Source organism: Chelmon rostratus, chromosome 5 (assembly GCF_017976325.1).
Source record: "Chelmon rostratus isolate fCheRos1 chromosome 5, fCheRos1.pri, whole genome shotgun sequence".
Taxonomy (NCBI): Eukaryota; Metazoa; Chordata; class Actinopteri; order Chaetodontiformes; family Chaetodontidae; genus Chelmon; species Chelmon rostratus.
Genome location: NC_055662.1, coordinates 19668132 through 19686314, shown reverse-complemented (window position 1 = coordinate 19686314; position 18183 = coordinate 19668132). Strand labels below are relative to the sequence as shown.

The 18183-nt window shown below is 40.9% G+C and overlaps 1 protein-coding gene across 2 annotated transcripts in view; it reads right to left on the bottom strand.

Moving 5' to 3' along the window:
- The window catches only part of nipbla (NIPBL cohesin loading factor a), a 30717-nt gene extending 12930 nt beyond the window's left edge, over nucleotides 1–17787 (bottom strand). Inside the window, exons 1-22 of one of the 2 annotated variants that reach the window (XM_041936808.1) lie at nucleotides 17435–17787; nucleotides 15787–15858; nucleotides 13921–14070; nucleotides 13479–13644; nucleotides 12304–12404; nucleotides 12078–12189; nucleotides 11621–11784; nucleotides 8827–8975; nucleotides 7838–7928; nucleotides 7285–7506; nucleotides 6830–7087; nucleotides 5964–6715; nucleotides 3998–4211; nucleotides 3695–3871; nucleotides 3242–3415; nucleotides 2255–2416; nucleotides 2018–2121; nucleotides 1845–1931; nucleotides 1343–1574; nucleotides 647–798; nucleotides 455–535; nucleotides 231–331 (exon numbers count right to left, since the gene is read on the bottom strand). In XM_041936808.1, coding sequence (XP_041792742.1) covers nucleotides 231–331; nucleotides 455–535; nucleotides 647–798; nucleotides 1343–1574; nucleotides 1845–1931; nucleotides 2018–2121; nucleotides 2255–2416; nucleotides 3242–3415; nucleotides 3695–3871; nucleotides 3998–4211; nucleotides 5964–6715; nucleotides 6830–7087; nucleotides 7285–7506; nucleotides 7838–7928; nucleotides 8827–8975; nucleotides 11621–11784; nucleotides 12078–12189; nucleotides 12304–12404; nucleotides 13479–13644; nucleotides 13921–13984 — 3563 coding nt within the window. In that variant the 5' untranslated portion in view covers nucleotides 13985–14070; nucleotides 15787–15858; nucleotides 17435–17787. The remainder of the gene's footprint in view (nucleotides 1–230; nucleotides 332–454; nucleotides 536–646; nucleotides 799–1342; nucleotides 1575–1844; nucleotides 1932–2017; nucleotides 2122–2254; nucleotides 2417–3241; nucleotides 3416–3694; nucleotides 3872–3997; nucleotides 4212–5963; nucleotides 6716–6829; nucleotides 7088–7284; nucleotides 7507–7837; nucleotides 7929–8826; nucleotides 8976–11620; nucleotides 11785–12077; nucleotides 12190–12303; nucleotides 12405–13478; nucleotides 13645–13920; nucleotides 14071–15786; nucleotides 15859–17434) is intronic. The other variant, XM_041936809.1, reaches the window with a different exon arrangement.
- Nucleotides 17788–18183: the final 396 nt, after the last annotated feature.

Below are 18183 nucleotides of genomic sequence, written 5' to 3'. Positions count from 1 at the left end.
TCTTGCTGAAGTTTTTGAATGTGAAATTATTTCCAATTCTACTTGATATACAACTATACATGCTGCTCAACAGTCCAAGGTCTCTGTTGTTGGATTTTGCACTTCATAATGTGGCACACATTTTCAATGGGAGACAGGTCTGGACTACACTGATGGCTGGACAATAATCAAGCCTCTCATTTGCTGCCTTATCCCTGCAATTCAATTTGAACTCATATAAAACAAATTACCTGAAATTCCTGAGGGAGCGTTTGCTGGTGGGTAGTCTGGCCAACGACGTAAAGATCTCTTCCAAGATCAGCTGCCGATGCTTCTCATAACGTGAGAACACCTGGAGACAGTTAATAAGGCAGTAAGTCTCTACCCTCACAGTTCTGCAGAACAGTAAAAACACAGTACAGTAGTGCAGCAATGTAGAATACTGGATAAAGCCAGAGAAAAAACAAATACTTACTGCTGTAACTAGTTTAATGGCACACAGCTGCAGCTCACTGACATTCTCCACAAAGAATGGGGTGATTCCCATGGAAGAAACCTGGAAAAAAAAGAGAATGGTGCAAATCATCACCTTGTTGGCAATGAACACTTTTACTTGATAAACTCAGAACTGCAGTCTAACATTGTATTAAGTAGTTTTCGTTTTTACCTGGAGGATGGTGGTGTCTGTAAGCAGCTGGATCTCTAGGAGCTCAGCGATGTTGCTGACAATGTCGCACACTTTGTTGTACAACATGATAATCACACGTTGCTTGTGTGTGGAGCATTTTGCACGCTTTGCCTTGGAGCTCAACAGGCCACCTAAAAGGACAAGATGTTTTTGATCATGAACCATGATTTTGCATACATTCATTGCATCAGTTTATTTAAAAAAAAAAAAGAGAGAGAGAAAAAGGGCGCCCTTGACTTGCAGGAACTTTGTAGTACATCATAATAGAGCTATCAGCTTTATAAACTCATTTCTTACATGCAAATCAGGAGGTCATTCAGGTCAATCTACAGATTAATCGTCGCCCAAAGTGTAGAGAATTTTGATCACTGTGAACCTTTATTACACCTGTAATTTCTGCTACAGCTCAAACCTTTTGTGCTTAAGGCACATCCTTTCATGCAGGAAGAGTCTATGAAGTAAAAAAAAAAAAAAAAAAAAAGTACTTTTAAGTGATAACCCCGTAATTTCAGACATCAGAGATCAATTGCTGACAACTCTGTCCATCTTTCAGCTTAGTTTTATTAAAACTTGTTTATTGATTTGGTTTCGCTCAGATCCCAACAGTAAAAGGTCCAGGCTCATTTAAAAATCAAATAATCAAATTAAGTAAAGCTTCCATTTATTCATCCTCACCTCCATGTGGGTCCACCCTGTACACTGGGTCATACTGTGGATACAGAGTGTTCTGAAGATGAAACTTGGTGTATTGAAGCACCCGCTCTATGACATCTTCTATGTAAACAGCCTTTGGCATGTGCGTTGAGGTCATGATGTTAAGAGCAGTCAGACAGGCGTCTGCTGACTTTGTGACTCTCTCCATTATCAGGTCTCTCCAGAGTTTCTCCTCATCTTCAGCATCATGGTCCTGAGGTTAGAAAGGAAAAGGATGTAAATGCATTTTACAGAAATAAACCACTGTCTGGAGGCATGAGGGCTTTTTTTATTCTAGCGTACAAATATTTTGTAGCATTCTAACAATTATTTTTTCTGCTTTTGCTGCCTGTAACACTATCTTTTGATTTCTATACATGGATACTGCATGGGTTTTTCCAGCATATCACCTAAAAATCACCAGGTTAGTTAAATACCAATACAAAAAATATCTAACAAAGAAATAGGGAGGAAGGGAGCTCACATGGTTCATCAGGGTGGAGAGTTTGGCCCCATCCTGGATATTCTTTTCCAGTATGTTCAGCAGCTTCACCAGCTTGTCTGATGGGATCTACAACAACAATAGAGACCATTATTTAGACGTATATCTGAGGCACAATCAAACATCCACAACAGTCCAACTAAAGTCTAAATTACCCTGCTGGAGATGCCCATGGCCTTTATCTTGGCGGACTCGCTGCCCAGCTCATTCAACTGGTGTTTACCAAGCAGCAATTCCTGAGGTATCTCATCATCATCTGCTGTAGGAAAACACAAAACTCAAAATTACAAAAAATCAGAACAGAATAGCTAAATAAATAAATAAATAAATACATTAGACTTTTAAAATGGACCAAAGTGGCAGTTTCAAAGCCAGTCAGCACTGATATTTACCCATGGCAGTGAAATCCACATCCTCCAGATTCTCCAGTATGTTGTCAATGCTTGCCAAGAATCTCTTGAATGTGGAAGAGTCCATTAGCTCCTCTTGGGTCAGCTTGGGTTCATATGCTTTCCGTTTCTTCTGCTTTTCCTTCATCTTCATTTTTCTGGCAACTGAGTGACAGAAATTTCATCTTAATTATATTTTCTGTTTGGTATCTGGCACACAGATTGAAAACAAAACAAACACTGTCTCTTTGTTGCTGTTGTTTTTTTTTTAAGAAAGTCGCTGTTTTCTTGAATTTGTCTCAATAATCTGGTATTGACAAATAAAATACAGATGATTTCCTTTCAGGCTTTCTCATTTTGTGATATCATGTCAGCGCAGTACGTAACAATATTACTCCAAAATCTAATGTGGCATCAAAGACAACCCTGATTCCAAAAAAGTCGGGACGCTGTGTAAAACGCAAATGAAAACACAACCATTTGCTAATGAACTGCTTACTGACAACACTTTAACAAAGTGTTCCTGAGTCCATGCAGTCACATCCTTTACACAATCATGTGTTCACAAAGTGGTGAATCTTGCTCCTTCCATGCTTGTGAACGACTGAGCCTTTCACAACCAATCATGATGCTATCACTTGTTACCAATGAGCCTGTTGCCTCCTGTCCCGACTTGTTTGAAACATGTTGCAGGGATCAAATTCAGAATAAGCAAATATTTATAAAAATCAATGAAGTTGATGAGGTGAAACATTTAATACACTGTCTTTTTGCTAATCTGAGTATATGTCACAATGGATTAGCAAGTCACATTCTGTATTATTTATGTCCCAACTTTATTGGAATTGGGGTTGTAGCTGTGAAGACAAAACAAAGACTGTGCAGCCTGATCACTGTCACACACAAAAGAGAGAGATATATAATTTGAAAAGCCAGTCGGGCTAGTCAATTGCAGGCCTAAATGCTGAGACACATGACTTGAATACGGACCTTCAGCCATGCTGGGTGGTGGTGATTCATCCTCTGAGGAATCTCGGTAGCGGCTCCCTGATCCTCGTCGGCTGTCCCGGTGCCCGCTTTTCCGATGGTCCCCTGAGCCACGGCGCTCCCTTTCTTCATAGTCCCAGGCCCTGTCTTTGTCTCGACGATGCCGCTTCCTTGCAGCTGTAGAGATTAGACATGAAAAATTAGGTCAAAAAGTCTAAAAAAAAAACTGATTTTTATACTAGAATAACACTAATCCGTAGTAAACTGGTATCCTAAAATACAAATTAAAAATCTAAATCCTTCTGTGTAGGAATGTTCACAAATAGTAATCTCAACAGGCCTCAACTGTCAGCTCATGTCTTTACTACATTTTAAGAATATTTCTCAAATCAAATGACCAAACCTTGTGCAAAGACTTGTAGCACGAACTGGCAAGAATCCAATAATTTGACTCACATTCTCCATTTGCATCAAAGTCTTCGTCCGAGCTGACCTCAGCATATTTGGGTTTCTCATTTACAGTGCTTCGTTTCCTCTTGTTCATCTTTACCCTTTCACACAGGGGCATGGTTGACTCAATCTCTGCCAGCAGCTCTGGAGGCAGCTCCTTCAAAACTGCCGGGTCCATACCACCTGAAAATTTGACAATAACATTTTCAAGTTATTAACAGTGCATGGAAAAACACTGCAGAGAGAGTGGGGGAAAAATGGTTGAATGAAATGAGTAAAACCGCTTGCACTTCCAGAGCTTGTTCTTACTTTTGCCAGACTTTCCTGACGAGAGCCTGTTCTTTCCAGACTTGCTGTGTCGGATGATCCTCTGAATCTGGTCAACTGAGAGTTTTTTCAGGAGCACTACAGGCTTGGGCCTCTTCTCAAAGTCCTGCACCAATCCCAGCCTCTCCAGTTTAACCTTGGGTTGGCCCCACAATTGACTTTCAGTTGGACCACTGCCATCCTTATCACGTTTGATCTGCGGGAAGACAAGAAAAAAAAACAAGGAGTCAGGATATCCCACTGAGATCATCAAGTTAGACATTCAAATTTAGAGCTTTGTTTACAGAAAAGAAAAATCAATTAAGATAAAATGTAAACAATGGATCAAACTGATTGATATGAGATTAGTGATTTTAATGTTAGTCTCCAGTAAACTTCTGCAAACAAAGACTTAAAGGAATACTCCACTATGTTTCTAAAATTCTCTCCATGTTTGAAGTTTTGGAAGTCATGGTCAATACATGGTGCTTTGCCAGCACTGCAGTGCCAGTGAACAGCAACTCCCTACAGCTACTAGTGGTTGGTACTGGACATTTCTTTTCATCAACAAAAAGACTGCAATTGTGCCGCTATATTAGCACAGCAAAGTCCAAATTGTGCACACCTAAAAACACAATGCATGTTGGTTTACTATTGTGTTAGAAGCACTTCCTAAGCTAGGTGGCTAATCATCTGTACCTGCTAAAAATGACAGACTGATCAACAGCATTCCATATACTGGTAGCACAATGCTGCAGGTTTGTACTGCTAAAGGTGCAGACTGAGAAGTGGCTGAACAATGTTTTCACATTGGGATTTTTACTTATGAAAGTGTGCTGCACAATACACAGACACTCTGAGCTGGCTGGAAGAAATTTATTAGCACAGTGTTTCACTAACCAGCAAGCAAACGTTTGCAAAAGTATTTTTACTTCATAAAGTGAGCCATTCTTTTTACTGACTATTCATCAAGTCGTCACTTCAGCTCATATCATAAATATACTGCTCATACACTTCATCCCATGAAAATGTCCACACACTACCAATGACTGATATACAGTGTGGATCAACATTTCAATCAAAACATTGCTTGGCCCTCCTAAGAAGAATAGTGTGGACCTCTCTTAACAAAACACAGAGATGATAAAGACTGTGACTGTGGTTTCTTCCTGACCTATGCCCGTAGCCTTGTAACCAATCAGTTGGAGCTATTTTCCATCCTCCACAGGCAGCATAGCTGGTTTTATCCTGCCAGGATGACTCCTAAGTATTTCTACTCTAACTTCAACTTAAAAGCACCAGGACTTTTCTGGTAAAAGGCCATTTTTCCAGTAGACACACCATTCATTGCAGGTATGCTGTGTGGTGATAAGCTACCAACTCTGATTGCTATGACCGACAGCGTAATCTTGTTTGCGTTGGTGCTAAATATGGTTACCACAAAGCAGCAGCTAGCACAACACCTGCTGCCATTCTAAAGTATTAGCTCAGCAAACTTTACTGTGGTGTGTAAAGTGGCATGTAACTGGGGGTTGCATCTCTGAACACTGTGTTAACAATAGATATTGCATGCAAGGACGAAACAAATAGAAGATTAACTGTGAAGAGAAAATTAGCTTTTTTTTGCGTTCAAATTTTGGGCTGCACGATACCAACAGTAAGTGCTGTCAGTGGAAATTTAGCTATGTGGAACATCTGAGAAACAGCAGTGGAGCATTTCTTTTTGATTACACACAGAACTAAAAACTTAACAAACAAAACAATTCCCTCTACTTTTAACAGATGGTTAGGTGTGTGTTAATGTGTTAACAGAATTTTAAGACAAATCCCAGAAATAAACAAAAGGCTTAAAAATGGGAAAACAAAAACGTAAACAAGAGTGAGCAGTGGTGTGATTTGGTTTTGTGAGATTGCAGGCAGTGACAGCTGAATGACTGGTAGATATTTGGTTTGGGTCAACCCAGATCACCTTAGGGATCTGGAAGTTCTTCAGTGCGCCACTATGGCCCCCCAGGAGATGAGCAGGGAAAGAATCTGGAAGTTTAGCACCGAAAGCAGAAGACGCCGGTTTGGAACCATCTTGCCTATTGCTGCTCCGACCAGGCTCTCCAGTAGAAGAAGCCCGGTAGCCAGACCTATCTCGGTCGCTTCGGCAGCGAGAGTCAGGAGAGCGTCGGTCTCGACCACCGGTCTCACTCCGATGTCTCCTATCTCTATCAGAATCTCGGTCCCTGTCTCGTCCGTGTTCCCCACGGTTTGATGATTTGGGCATGTCTCCCCGTCTGTCCGAGGACTTCTCATCATGTCGGTGCTTTGATGACTCCCGACCCTCTCGCCTGCTGTCATGTTTATCGACCCTGTTCTTGATCACTTCCGGTCGACCATCTGGTTTCAACCGTAATGCCGTGTCAGAACCCTCCACCGCAGCCGGCCCACTAACTGGTTCTTCAGGCCAGCGCTGGGCCTCTAGGGCTGGAATAGGGGCAGCCAGACAGGGGTCGAGCTGGCCATCAGCTCGGCCTGTCTGCTGGAGGTCGATGCTCACCATGAGGGGAGGGCGGCTGGCACCGTTCCCAGCTGCAGTGGCCTCTTGCGGTGTCAGTTTGCCAGCATTGCCACCTCCGGTTGATCCACTGCCTGGGGCACCCGTGGGGCCGCCTGGCCCCCCTGCACCTGGCTCCAGGGGAAAGGAGTCCTGTTTTCTCTTCTTCAGAGGCTTGTCTGTAAAGAGACAGACATGAAGATGAATCAAACTACTCAAACCTCCAAAGTTGTACATTTCCAACTATTGTACATTTTCATTCAAATCGTCATATTTAGAGATATCCTACTCACCTTTATCTTGCACCTCTTTTGAGCACTTCTCACTAGCGGCCTCACGTTCTATCCTTTCCATTTCAGCGAGGGAATCCAGTTCTGCCTCGTCGTATGGGGAACTGGGAGGCTGGAGACCACTGGCACCACCTGCTTGCTGGGAGACTTGCTGCTGTTGCAGCCTGGCTCCTAGATTTTGCTGGAGAACAGGTACCTGCTGAAAGCCCAGTTCTGCCTCCATATTATCAGAGTTCTGGTCCATGCCTGGCACAACATCACCTGAAATATTAACAAGAAACATTTTTACAGGGTTGAATTTCAAAGGGCTGATGGTTTCATGTACTTCAATGGTTCATTTTGCACTACTGATGTGAGCGCAGCAGACCTCTGTTAGTGTAGAAGAAGTGACTACGTTTGAAACTGGAGGTGCACGAATCCATATAACAAAAATAACGGGATCCAGGATCTTCACTTACCTGGGGTATCGGACTCATTTGGCTTGATCTTGAACAGCTTAAGGGTGAGTTTTGTAGAGTCCTTGTTTGGAGAGCTCACAATGTCATACATATCTTTCTCTTCTTTCACCACTGGGGCTTTCTTCCTTTGCTGGAGCTGCTGTTTCTGGTCAGGTCCTCCTTCCCTTGGTGAGGGTGCATAGGGAGGTGGTGACTGCAGAATCAGCGGGGGACGAGAGCCCGCTGTGAGGAAGCAACAAGAAACAGAAGAAATGTATCCTTCAAAAGCATGTAAAAAGAAGGCACACAAAACCAGACAAAGCTCAGTGGTGACAGCTGACAGCACTGTGTCTACGAGAGGTATTCCACTCTAATTATGTACAACACATTTTCAAGACTGAAAAGAAAATCACTGTGGTCACGATTAAGGGATAATGACCTCAAACTGTTGTTGTGAAATTCAAATCATCAATCAGAGTATAACAGAGCTGGAAGCTACTTTTCCATAAACGAAAAAAATGATAGGCAGGGTGAATACACTGCAGTGCCTCCTTTCCTTTTCCAGTGTCCTTACGTTTGGGCGTTCCTTCACTCCCTGCTGGGGAGCAGCCAGACTGTGGAGACCTCAGAGGGAAAGAAGGATTCCTCATGCTGGAGTCACCCTCCTGGACAACATAGAGACAAAACAGGTGTAAGCTACCAGATATGAGCTTTAAATTGGACTTCCAACCAAAACTTTGGTGTAAAAGTTAAAACAAAGTCCAACTTTTGTTGTGTGGCTAATAAAGCTTATCTGGTTACTGAATCCAGTGTGCAGGTACCTCTCCATTATATTTACACAACTAATGGGGAGACCGATTTGACACAGGTGCTTCCCTACAATTATAACCATAATGCTGATTTAATTCTATACCAAACACTGCAGCAGAATTTTATGCAGCATGGCTTATGTGGTTATTGGAGTGTTTTCACAATCAATATCTTTCACTTACTCCTGGGCATCCTCACTCAGTAAGAAAAAATGACAAATAAAAGCCAGTGAGATTCCACCTCAAAACCAGTGTCAATTAAGAAACTCACTAATTGAAAATACCAGTACAAAAGACATCTCTGAGGTTATAAAAAATATATACAGAACCTAATGCCTTTAATTGATGGTTAACTTGGTTAACATTACATAACCACCCCTAAGAACTTAGGAATTACTTTGCTTCTCTTCTGAATTCTCCCTAATCTCGTTGTGCAGTCTACACGTTAGTCTGCACGTTAATAATTTTAACAGTGTCTTCTATGTCTTCAGCATCTGAATGTTCACTAGCAGATACTGACTGTTTGCTGTCCGCTACCCGAGGAACATTAACGTACACTGACGTCTGTGGTGCTGCTTGGGGAAAAGGTTGTTTTGGCTCATATTACAAATCTTCCAAACTTTATGCAAATAAATTACACCTGTTTAAAAACAGCATCAGTGTAATATTGTTGTCTGTACATGAAAAGTTTTGCCTTGTCTGGGTACTAAAATTACATCTTCTATCATTCTAGACATAGTCTAGTCAGTCGTACCTCATTGCTCAGTCGGTGTACAATGTTCAGGTAGTCCTCAGTGCCGTGTCTGTCTGAGTGGTGGTTGGCAGCATTGGCCATCTGCCCTGATACTTTGCCCTCATGGATATTTCGTATGCCACCTGGAACCATGGGACTGGTCACTGACACTGCCAGATACACAATCAGAATAATTCATTAGTGAGGTAACTGTAACGCTCCTGATCATGACAGGAAAAAATAACATGCTCTTTTATAACTGGGGATGTTTCCAAAAAATGCTGTTAAAATAAAGTAAATAAGCATTTAGTCAATCAAGGATTCTATTAGAAATGTTTTAGGTCTAACTAACTTAAATTTAAATGTGGCTTCAGTTCTTCCAGGAGTGCTGGGGAGGTTTCTTGAGATCCAACAAACTAGTCGGGAAATCACCAAAACTTCCACCACAATACATCGAAACTGCAAACTTATTTTGGCTGTCAGCTGTGAACCTAATACAAAGCAGGTGTCTGTAAATCATGACATGGTTGCAATAAACCTGTTCCTCCTGATATTGGTCAGATATTTTACCACTGAACTGGGGGCATGCAATTTAATGTACCACAGCACTCTAAAGCAAAGCATCGACATTTCAACCAATTACATTTAACAGTAAAAGACACAATTGTCACAGTTGTTGTCATGTCCGGAGGGCATTAATTTTCGGCCAAAATATCTGCCCATTACATAAACCCATAACATAGGATCTTTTCAAATTCTTATTATTTAAGATGAGAGTAACAGTGAACATAACAGTACATTTTGAACAGTGAAATTCACTGGAAATAAATTGTTGTACATCAAAACATTAATAATATAACTACAAAAATACGAATAAAAATTAAGTTAAAAAATATTAGATAATAGGTTGACACCAATTTCTTTTGAAATATCTGCCAACACTTACAGCAATGACAATAAGCTAATGTTGACTGATAATATCGACCCTACTGAACACCTGCTTAAATATTTGATATTAAACAATTTTCTCTTTGCTTATGGCATCCCTGTTTTGAAGTATGGAACACTAGTTTTATATTTGAATTCAAGAAATAAGCCTTCCATAAAAACACAAAAGAAAAAAATCTTGTCATTGTCAATGGTGTTACTGTCATAAAACATTCAACACATCACTGGTTAAACATCTGAATCGAATGGGACAAAAAAGTCTGAAAAAAACTGTACTGAAGCAATAAAGCAATGAGGCAACACTGGAGGGATATTACCATGAAACAACTAAAGGAAGCGTTAAGGTCACATAACAGCAGCTTAACAAGATCGAGACAGAATTTTGTCCACAAACTTGTCCATAAAACCACAGCTGCTAATCACATGCAGCAAGCTGTACAACACCAGCAGGCAGAGTGCATCCAGAAGATACAAGTCAAGGATTTAGCTTTACTATATGGCTATCAAACAGATTTAAATGTGCTTTATATTACAACTAACGTGCAGCTGATAAAATCTAGGTGTTGTCATAATCAGAAAGCAAAACTTAAAATCATTAGTTCATCAATGTACAGATCTCTTCTGACAAAAAGTTACTAAATAGGGATCTCTGGTCATACATGCATGCACATCTTTCAGGTAACTTAAAACACAAACATACCCTAAACTTTTAAGGTATACTTCATTCTGATTTTCTAAAAGTGTGAGAGCAGGCACACATCACTTTCCTGCCACTAGAATGACCACGCCCCCTTTTGGTTAAAAACAAATGCTGTAAAATTGCCAGCGACAATTTGAAAGAGAAAAAAAAACACAGTGGCAGCATTCCTAAAAGCTTCTGTGTCAGATTTTGCACATAAAAAATAGTAAAAAACCCACTTAAGAATTTTCTTTACTTCCCTAAAGAGCAAAGGACAGTAAAAAAAAAAAAAAGATCTGTGGCTTCAGGCCATCCACAAAGTGGCAAACTGTGAGGTCCATCCAGTCAATACATGTGCATCTGTGGCAAACCCTTCATCATCGGTTAATTAGAGATGTTACTGAATAAATGACATCTGTGCCGATTGTGCCTGTCGATCGAAGCCAATCAGACAAGTGTTTAGTGATGGTGTAGCAGTTTTTACTGCAGGAAGTGGGGCTAAAACCAACGTGTTTTTTTTTCCCAACCAACTTGCTTCTCTTGGCTCAAAGTAAAAGGTCATAGTAAGCACGGCTATCAAAATAGAAACAGAGGTAAACAAGCAAAACAGAAAAAACAAAGTGTCTTAACTAAAGAAACAATGACAAATGTTGGAAGTACATCACCTGGAGAGTCAATAAAGTAGTCGTACACTGTATGTCAGGTTCGTCCATTTTGATGGAGGCAGACTAAAACTATAATCATCAAGCCCTGTTTTTTTAATATAACGGCGCTGACCATTGATCTGCAACAACATAACTGTTTGCTTGACTGGCCATAGAATGGGGCTCCTAATAGCTAACTAGGAATATGGTGTTCTTATTTTATGCTATTAAATTAGTGAAGACTTCAGAATTTGCTTTAACCGCCAGTCAAATTAGAAGGACTGCTTTCGACGAAAAAGGGGGTGGTGGCATGACGCAAGGGCAAAGTACCCGTATGTGCTGCTTTCATCTATGCTGCTGGCTAACCTCACATGCAAGTCTGAAATTGTGTTGATGTCGTTCAATGAGTCAAAGAGATCATGCACATCACGCACACGGGCAAAAACACACAAAAAACAAAGCGAGGAAGCACCAATCCACATTTCAGCCAAGACTTCTGTTTCATCGTGCATGCACATAAACATTCAACATATACCACTCTCACCTTGCTGTATCTGTTGGTGTTGGTTATAGTTGGGTGGTTGTTGGTGGGGATAGGGCTGTATGTAGCCAGTAGCAGGGCTCTGTGGAGTGTAGGGGCTGGGTACTGGACTGTTCTGCTGGCCCATATATCTACTACTGGAACCAGTCTGGGGCGACACAAACCGGCTGGGTAAAGTGGAAGACAGAATAAGGAGAAAGAACATGAGCAAGGAAGGTGAAGGAAGTACTATGATTAACAGTAAACTAAATGACATTATAACTTGAAGACAATGTCTTTGTGCTATCTTTTAATAAATCTATGACACTACATATACATGCAGAAAATCATCCATGAAACTAGTTAATTTTAGCAAATATTGTGAGGCAGCTGTGATATGCCGATTAAAAACGGAGAAAAAATGTAAATGACAATTACAAAGAATAAATTAGAATCTGCTCTATTCTGCAGCCGAGCTCACCTTGGTGGATTGGGAGAAATTGCAGCCGGCTGGAAGTTTGCAGACTGGGCAGGGCTATGCATGGAATTTTGGGTGATCTTGTACGGCGGTACCATTGGCTGCTGCATTACATCTGTTCAGAAATGAAAATACAGTATATCGTTTGTTTATAAATATTAACACAAAGCTCATCTTTACAATTGTATGCTTTCACAACACAATGTGCAACAGGTATGGATCTTCATACTTTTCTCCCTGAAGATGCCAGGGTTCCTGGCCAGCATGGTCTGCAGCAGCACTGGTGCATCTCCCTCTGGCTCATCGCTACCCAGGTTGTCCTTCAGCTCTCTGAAAACACACAGAAAAAGGTAGCACAGTGAACACCACATTATAAAATGGTGAGATCAAGACAAGAGGGTAGCCCAGTAAAAAGCAGAAATAGACAATATTGAATCATGTTCAAAATATAAGCGGGTACGAATTCAAAAAAAGCTTTGATTGTGTATATAATTTCATAACTACGTAGCCTGTAATTCACAGTTGAGAGATTTATCAGTTTAGCAAATGCATTTGTTGGTTGCACATCGTATCAGAATGTAAATTGTATCTAAAGGACGTTTGCATCAATGTAATGACTTACATTGATTTGTCAGGTATTATTTAGAAGAGAAGAAGATTTCTTTATTGCCACATGTAATCATACTCATACGATATAGAGAAATTTGTTCTCCGTATTTTAACCCAGCCACTCTGCGGTATCCAGGGACCAACTCCTGCTCTAAGCCAGTGCTCTGGTCAAGGGCACTGACAGGAGAATTGACCTAAGATACATGTGATGGTGGGGGAAACTGAAGCCCCCTGAGGAAACCCACGCAAGCACTGGGGGAGCATACAAACTCTACACAGAAGTGCTACAGGGGTGCAGTGGGTTTATATCAATAAACATATACAGAGACCACAATATAAAATGACATATAACATGATAAAAATGTAAGCCTCATTGCACATCCCTCCTATAAATACACCAAACTGGATTTTATTTATTTTGTAATTAGATTTTTTTATTAGAATTATAAACAGCAAACAGACTTTTAACAAGCAACTGTGCCCACAGGTAAAGCACTAACAATAATTCTCAATTGCTAAATCTTCCATGTCTTTATCTCAGTATTTTATTTTTATTTCAATTGGTGGAAAAAAGGGAAAACAAAACGGCAACAGTGGCATCCCTTATGTTGTTAGTGGTTTTTACTGATTTTACTGATATTACTGATTTACTTTTTGTTACGTTTTGTTGGAAACTAGGCTCGAACACTGACAGCCCAGCCATTTTCTGGCAAAGGTGTTGCCTCATGGCTCTTCTCTCTGTTATGGATCAAGACACAATTTTTGCCATATTGACACTTCCGTGTATAGACTCACATGTGCTCTGTGGAGACCTGGTTAAGGCCATGGGCTAGCTGAGAGGCCAGATTCTCATCCCGACAGCCCAGTAGGCAAGTAACTTCCTCCGCGATCCTCCCATTGTATAAGAGGCTCTTAGTGGTGGTGGCCGGGAGAGGGGAAGGGAGGGGCAGCTGGTTCAACACTGAGACGAAAAGAGGGAGACGATTGAAAGGACAGAGGTGGGGAGGTGAAGAAATAAAGATGAGAAAGAGAGACAGACAGGGTGAGAAACAAGTGTGAGCAACACAGGACACATGGTCATAGAAAAGTAGAGGAAAGATAAGGCAATAGACAGAATATGCAATAGCAATTACAAATTTACATCTGTTCAGACAGAATATTTCAGCTTGGCATTTTACACTGGAAGAGGAGACAGAACTGTGACAATGTGTTTGGAACACGTCTGTGTGTCACTCACAGTCTGTTAGGCTAGCGATCCCAGCAAGAGTGGTGATGGGAACATGAGGCATATCCCCATTCATGCTGAAGGTGAGGGTGGGGGAGTGTGTTGATACACAGGTAGATCAGGGGGTCGTTGGACGACACCCGTCCTCACATCTCCTAACACCTAGGAGAGAGGAAGGTTAGTCAGAGAGAGAGAAAGACAAAAAACAGCATGAGTGATGGAAACACAGAATGAGTACAACAAAGCATAGATTTGAGTAAAAGAAGCAGGCAAAAGAAAGGATAAACAGAAATAAACACAAAACTAAAAATGATAAAATCATCAATATTATTCAGGCACGTGGATTCAAATGCACAGTGAATGAATAAGCATTTGCTGTGGATACAACTATGTCATCCCTGATGCCTGCTGCATCATCTGTAAGCCACAAATAAATGTGGCTTATTAGATCTTGTCAATAAAGGTAAATGTGTCTTATTAGATTTTGTCAATAAAGATAAATTGCCATTATCTTTATCATATATTTAAGTAGGATCTCTCCCTTTTCATTTGTATATCTAGTGTAATATTATCTGTGTATGTTACTTTTCCATAAGAATGCACAATGCTTGGGATACAGGGACACAGGTTCAGGAATGTCATGTTCTTACTCAAGAAATGCTCAAAAGATACAAATGCACAGTGGACTGAATCCAGGTCGTACGATTATAGAGAACAAGGTCACTAACTATTAGACCATCCGGCTGCTCAATCATGCTGTGATATGATACAGGTGGTACATACTGCAAGCAGCAACAAATCAACAAGGAATAATCTCAGTCCAGTGTGTTCATAAATACAATCTTTAAATGCTTGTGATATTTGATACACATTGAGTTCATCCTCTGTATACTGACTGATGGATGTTATGAGTTCTTTAAATGTCATGTCACATTACTTAGATTTCCCTAATAGCAGGTATGGAATATATGTACATTGGGGTGGCTGCCAGAAAAGTGGAAACCAAAGCAATCTCTGTGTCGAAAATATATTGTAAAACTGCTGTAATTAAAATAATCCAGTATTAACATTACTAAATTTTAAAAGTTTGCCTTGAAATGTTAAGAAAGAAGGGGGCTTGGTAGAAAAATATATGTCTGGACTCATGCATCATACTGCCACCAGTACATACATTTTTTGAAAAATATACAACCCCAGTGATTGTGGCCTCAAGTGAATAAGCCTTGACATTGTGATTGGCCCTGGCAATACAGTAGATACTATACCATGTGAGTATATACCAACATCCCTCTATTTTCTCTCCAATTCTTGTCTGACTGCATTTCACTCATTATATACACTGAATGGACAGTACTACGAAACTGAATGAATACTCAACTGATGTAAATCTTTTTGTTACAACCATAGAAGTCTATTCCCTAGCATTCATTTCAAAGCATAGGGCTCTTTGCCCACAGCTTATTATGATAGATCTGCACAAATTAGGCCCCTATGTAGCACTTAATTTGTCTTAAATCCCTTTGCTTATTAGGTGTCCTTGACCTCTCAAGACTGTACAAGAGGTCAAAGAAAAGCAGAGTGAAAAGCCAGTGGCAGTTTTCAGAATATCTACGCACAAATTGCACTTCATGGACAACCTTGATTGCTAAAACAAGGCAAACAAAGGCCAGTACAGGGCTACTTTACTCCCCATGACAGATTATGATGAATATGTTTATATATTACAGTCATCAAAATAAAAGAGATAACGTGCACTAGCTTCAAACACCCTGTAACATGTTATTAACAGCTGCTTCAATTAAGAATAAACAGGCACTGTTATCATCAATAATGACAAGACAGCGAAATGACAAATGACTCAAACCAGTATAATAATACCTTTTTGAAGAACTCTGTGCAGTCTCGGGTGGACTCACTGACATTTCAGATAAAAAGTCCTACTCCTTATATCTGTTGAAAGAGAACATGGCTCTGCATCACATCTGTGTTTATTCTTTAGAACCTTAAAAACAAGTTGTGTCTGCAAGAGTTAAACCAAAAAAGTAGCCCAAAACAGTGTCAAATAGAGCATCACAATATTCACTGTTACACATGCATTTCCATTTTTCAATGACCAAGTCCTCACTGCTACACAATCTTCAAACCAAGAATGCAACAGTGTGCAGCACTGCTGACCTTATGTGAAATCCTTTTTTAATGACTTTTAAGGAAATGCAACATTTGCTCAGCAACTTCTGCTGGATACTGAGGCCACGCGAATCTGTAAACACAATGTTGCAACCAGACCTCAGCGCAAGCCGATCAGTGCGGTCAAATAATAAATACGTGAAACAGATTCTTCACGACAGACCAGTAAGATAGGATCAACAGATGGATATTGTAAACATTACATTAGGGAGCTGTAAAGTTAACATGCTCGGTTTATGTGCTCTTCCTCAGTACGCACTGGGGCTTGGCTGACAGCTGTGAGACTGACAGGCAGGAGGCAGCACAAAGGAACAGATGCACTGTGATGGTGGCGGCAGTAGTGGGGGGCTGCATCCTCCAGTAGCCAACAACCACAGTACGCTGTCCGCAAACTGGCTAACTGCAGAAAGCAATCAAACTGCATTTGTTGTGGTCAAGAAGCAAAGGAATCTACGATTCCACTGTCAACATTAACCTGTCTAGTAAACTCTATGAGTAAAGTAACTACAGCTGAGGCAGCGTAGCTTGTGCTCAGTCAGTCGTCAGTCAAAACATTTCAAAACACGGTAGCAACCAAAATCAACATTAGCCCTGCCAAAGGCTCCAGCACACTAAAGCACCGCGTTAGGAGTCAAATAACACAAAATAATGACAATCCAACAATCTGTTAACGTATAGTTGTTATAAGCATCAATTCAACTGTTTATCTCAGTTAGCTGAATTCCAGGCTGCAGCCCGCTGCTCGCTAACAAAACCAACAACGTTTCACTGCCAAGAAGTTCACTGCCTGGATCTTTCGAGCTAAGCGCGAAGCTAGTGTTACCACTTAAGATAGCAGCTAAGATTACTAACGCTATCTACCTAACATTCGCTAACAACAATAGTCGTGTTTTAATAGCTAGCTAGTTATGCTAACTAGCTCTAAGTGTTGTTGGTTAGCTTCTAACGCTGCCCCCGTTCAAATAAAGGGTCGGCAAATCAAATAATACAAGGAAGCGCAACTCGGGGTTAATTAATGTTAGTGAAATTCCCCTGTGCTCGGGGAAAATGCGATGGGTTGAAGTGAGTAGATGTAAAGGCAACGGCACAGACTCCAATACCGTGGCATCGGCCCAATCCTCGGGCTCGCGAAATGACATCCAGTTGAGGCCGTGCGCCTTGGTGGAGCAAAAACACACCTAGCTAGCTTGGCTGGCTAGTTCGCTAGCTTCCGTTACCTCCCGGTCAACGATTAACGACGCCGTAGGTGGTCGTGCAGCAGAACATTTATTAATGTTATTGTTAATAATCGTAATTTAAAAAGTTTGGTTTATAAAGATAGATGAGTGATTATATTTACCTTCGGATGTTGCGTTCAAAGGGAGGGGAATGTTTTAGCTTGGTTTGTGTCCGTGTCCGTATCTCTAGCTCCCCCTTTCTTCTCTCTCGCAGCTCCTCCAGAAGGAACTCGATTGGCTTGCCAGCTAGCTGGTGAGCTAGCTTGCTAGCTATCAACAATAATCCGGGTCGGACTGATTCGTTCTTCTTCCGTCACTCAAGGGTGAATGTTTCAACGTACATTCATGGGGAAACATTCGTTCTTCGGAGTTTCAGTCGGTCTGCGCCGACGTAAACAATGAGTGCAGCCAATTTCGACAATAAATGAGAAATATGACGATTGTTGCGATCATCAAGAGGCTCTCCTCTCGTAGAACAAAATGCCGACCGGAAGTTCTGCCGTCTGACTGACCAAAGATCTCAGGAGTGACTCCCTCCATCGGCGCCAAACAAAATGCCATGCAACATTTCGTGTTCGGGCCGCAAGACAGCGCTGTAAGACATGTTTACCTTCTCTGGTCCTCTACTGTAGTAGCCTTCAACTGCACAGCGAAAGAAACAGATTGTATGGTCATGTAATGTATATGGCTATGTAAACCAATTATCATTCTGGTGATGAAGCAGGCCATGGAATTACCACACATATCTATACAATCTGAACCTCTCTTATGGTCTATTTTTGCATACACTAACATTCTGTTTTAGGGATAAACATGCTTTTTTTAAACAATTAAGCACCATATAGCATATTACACCATGTTTGTTATATCA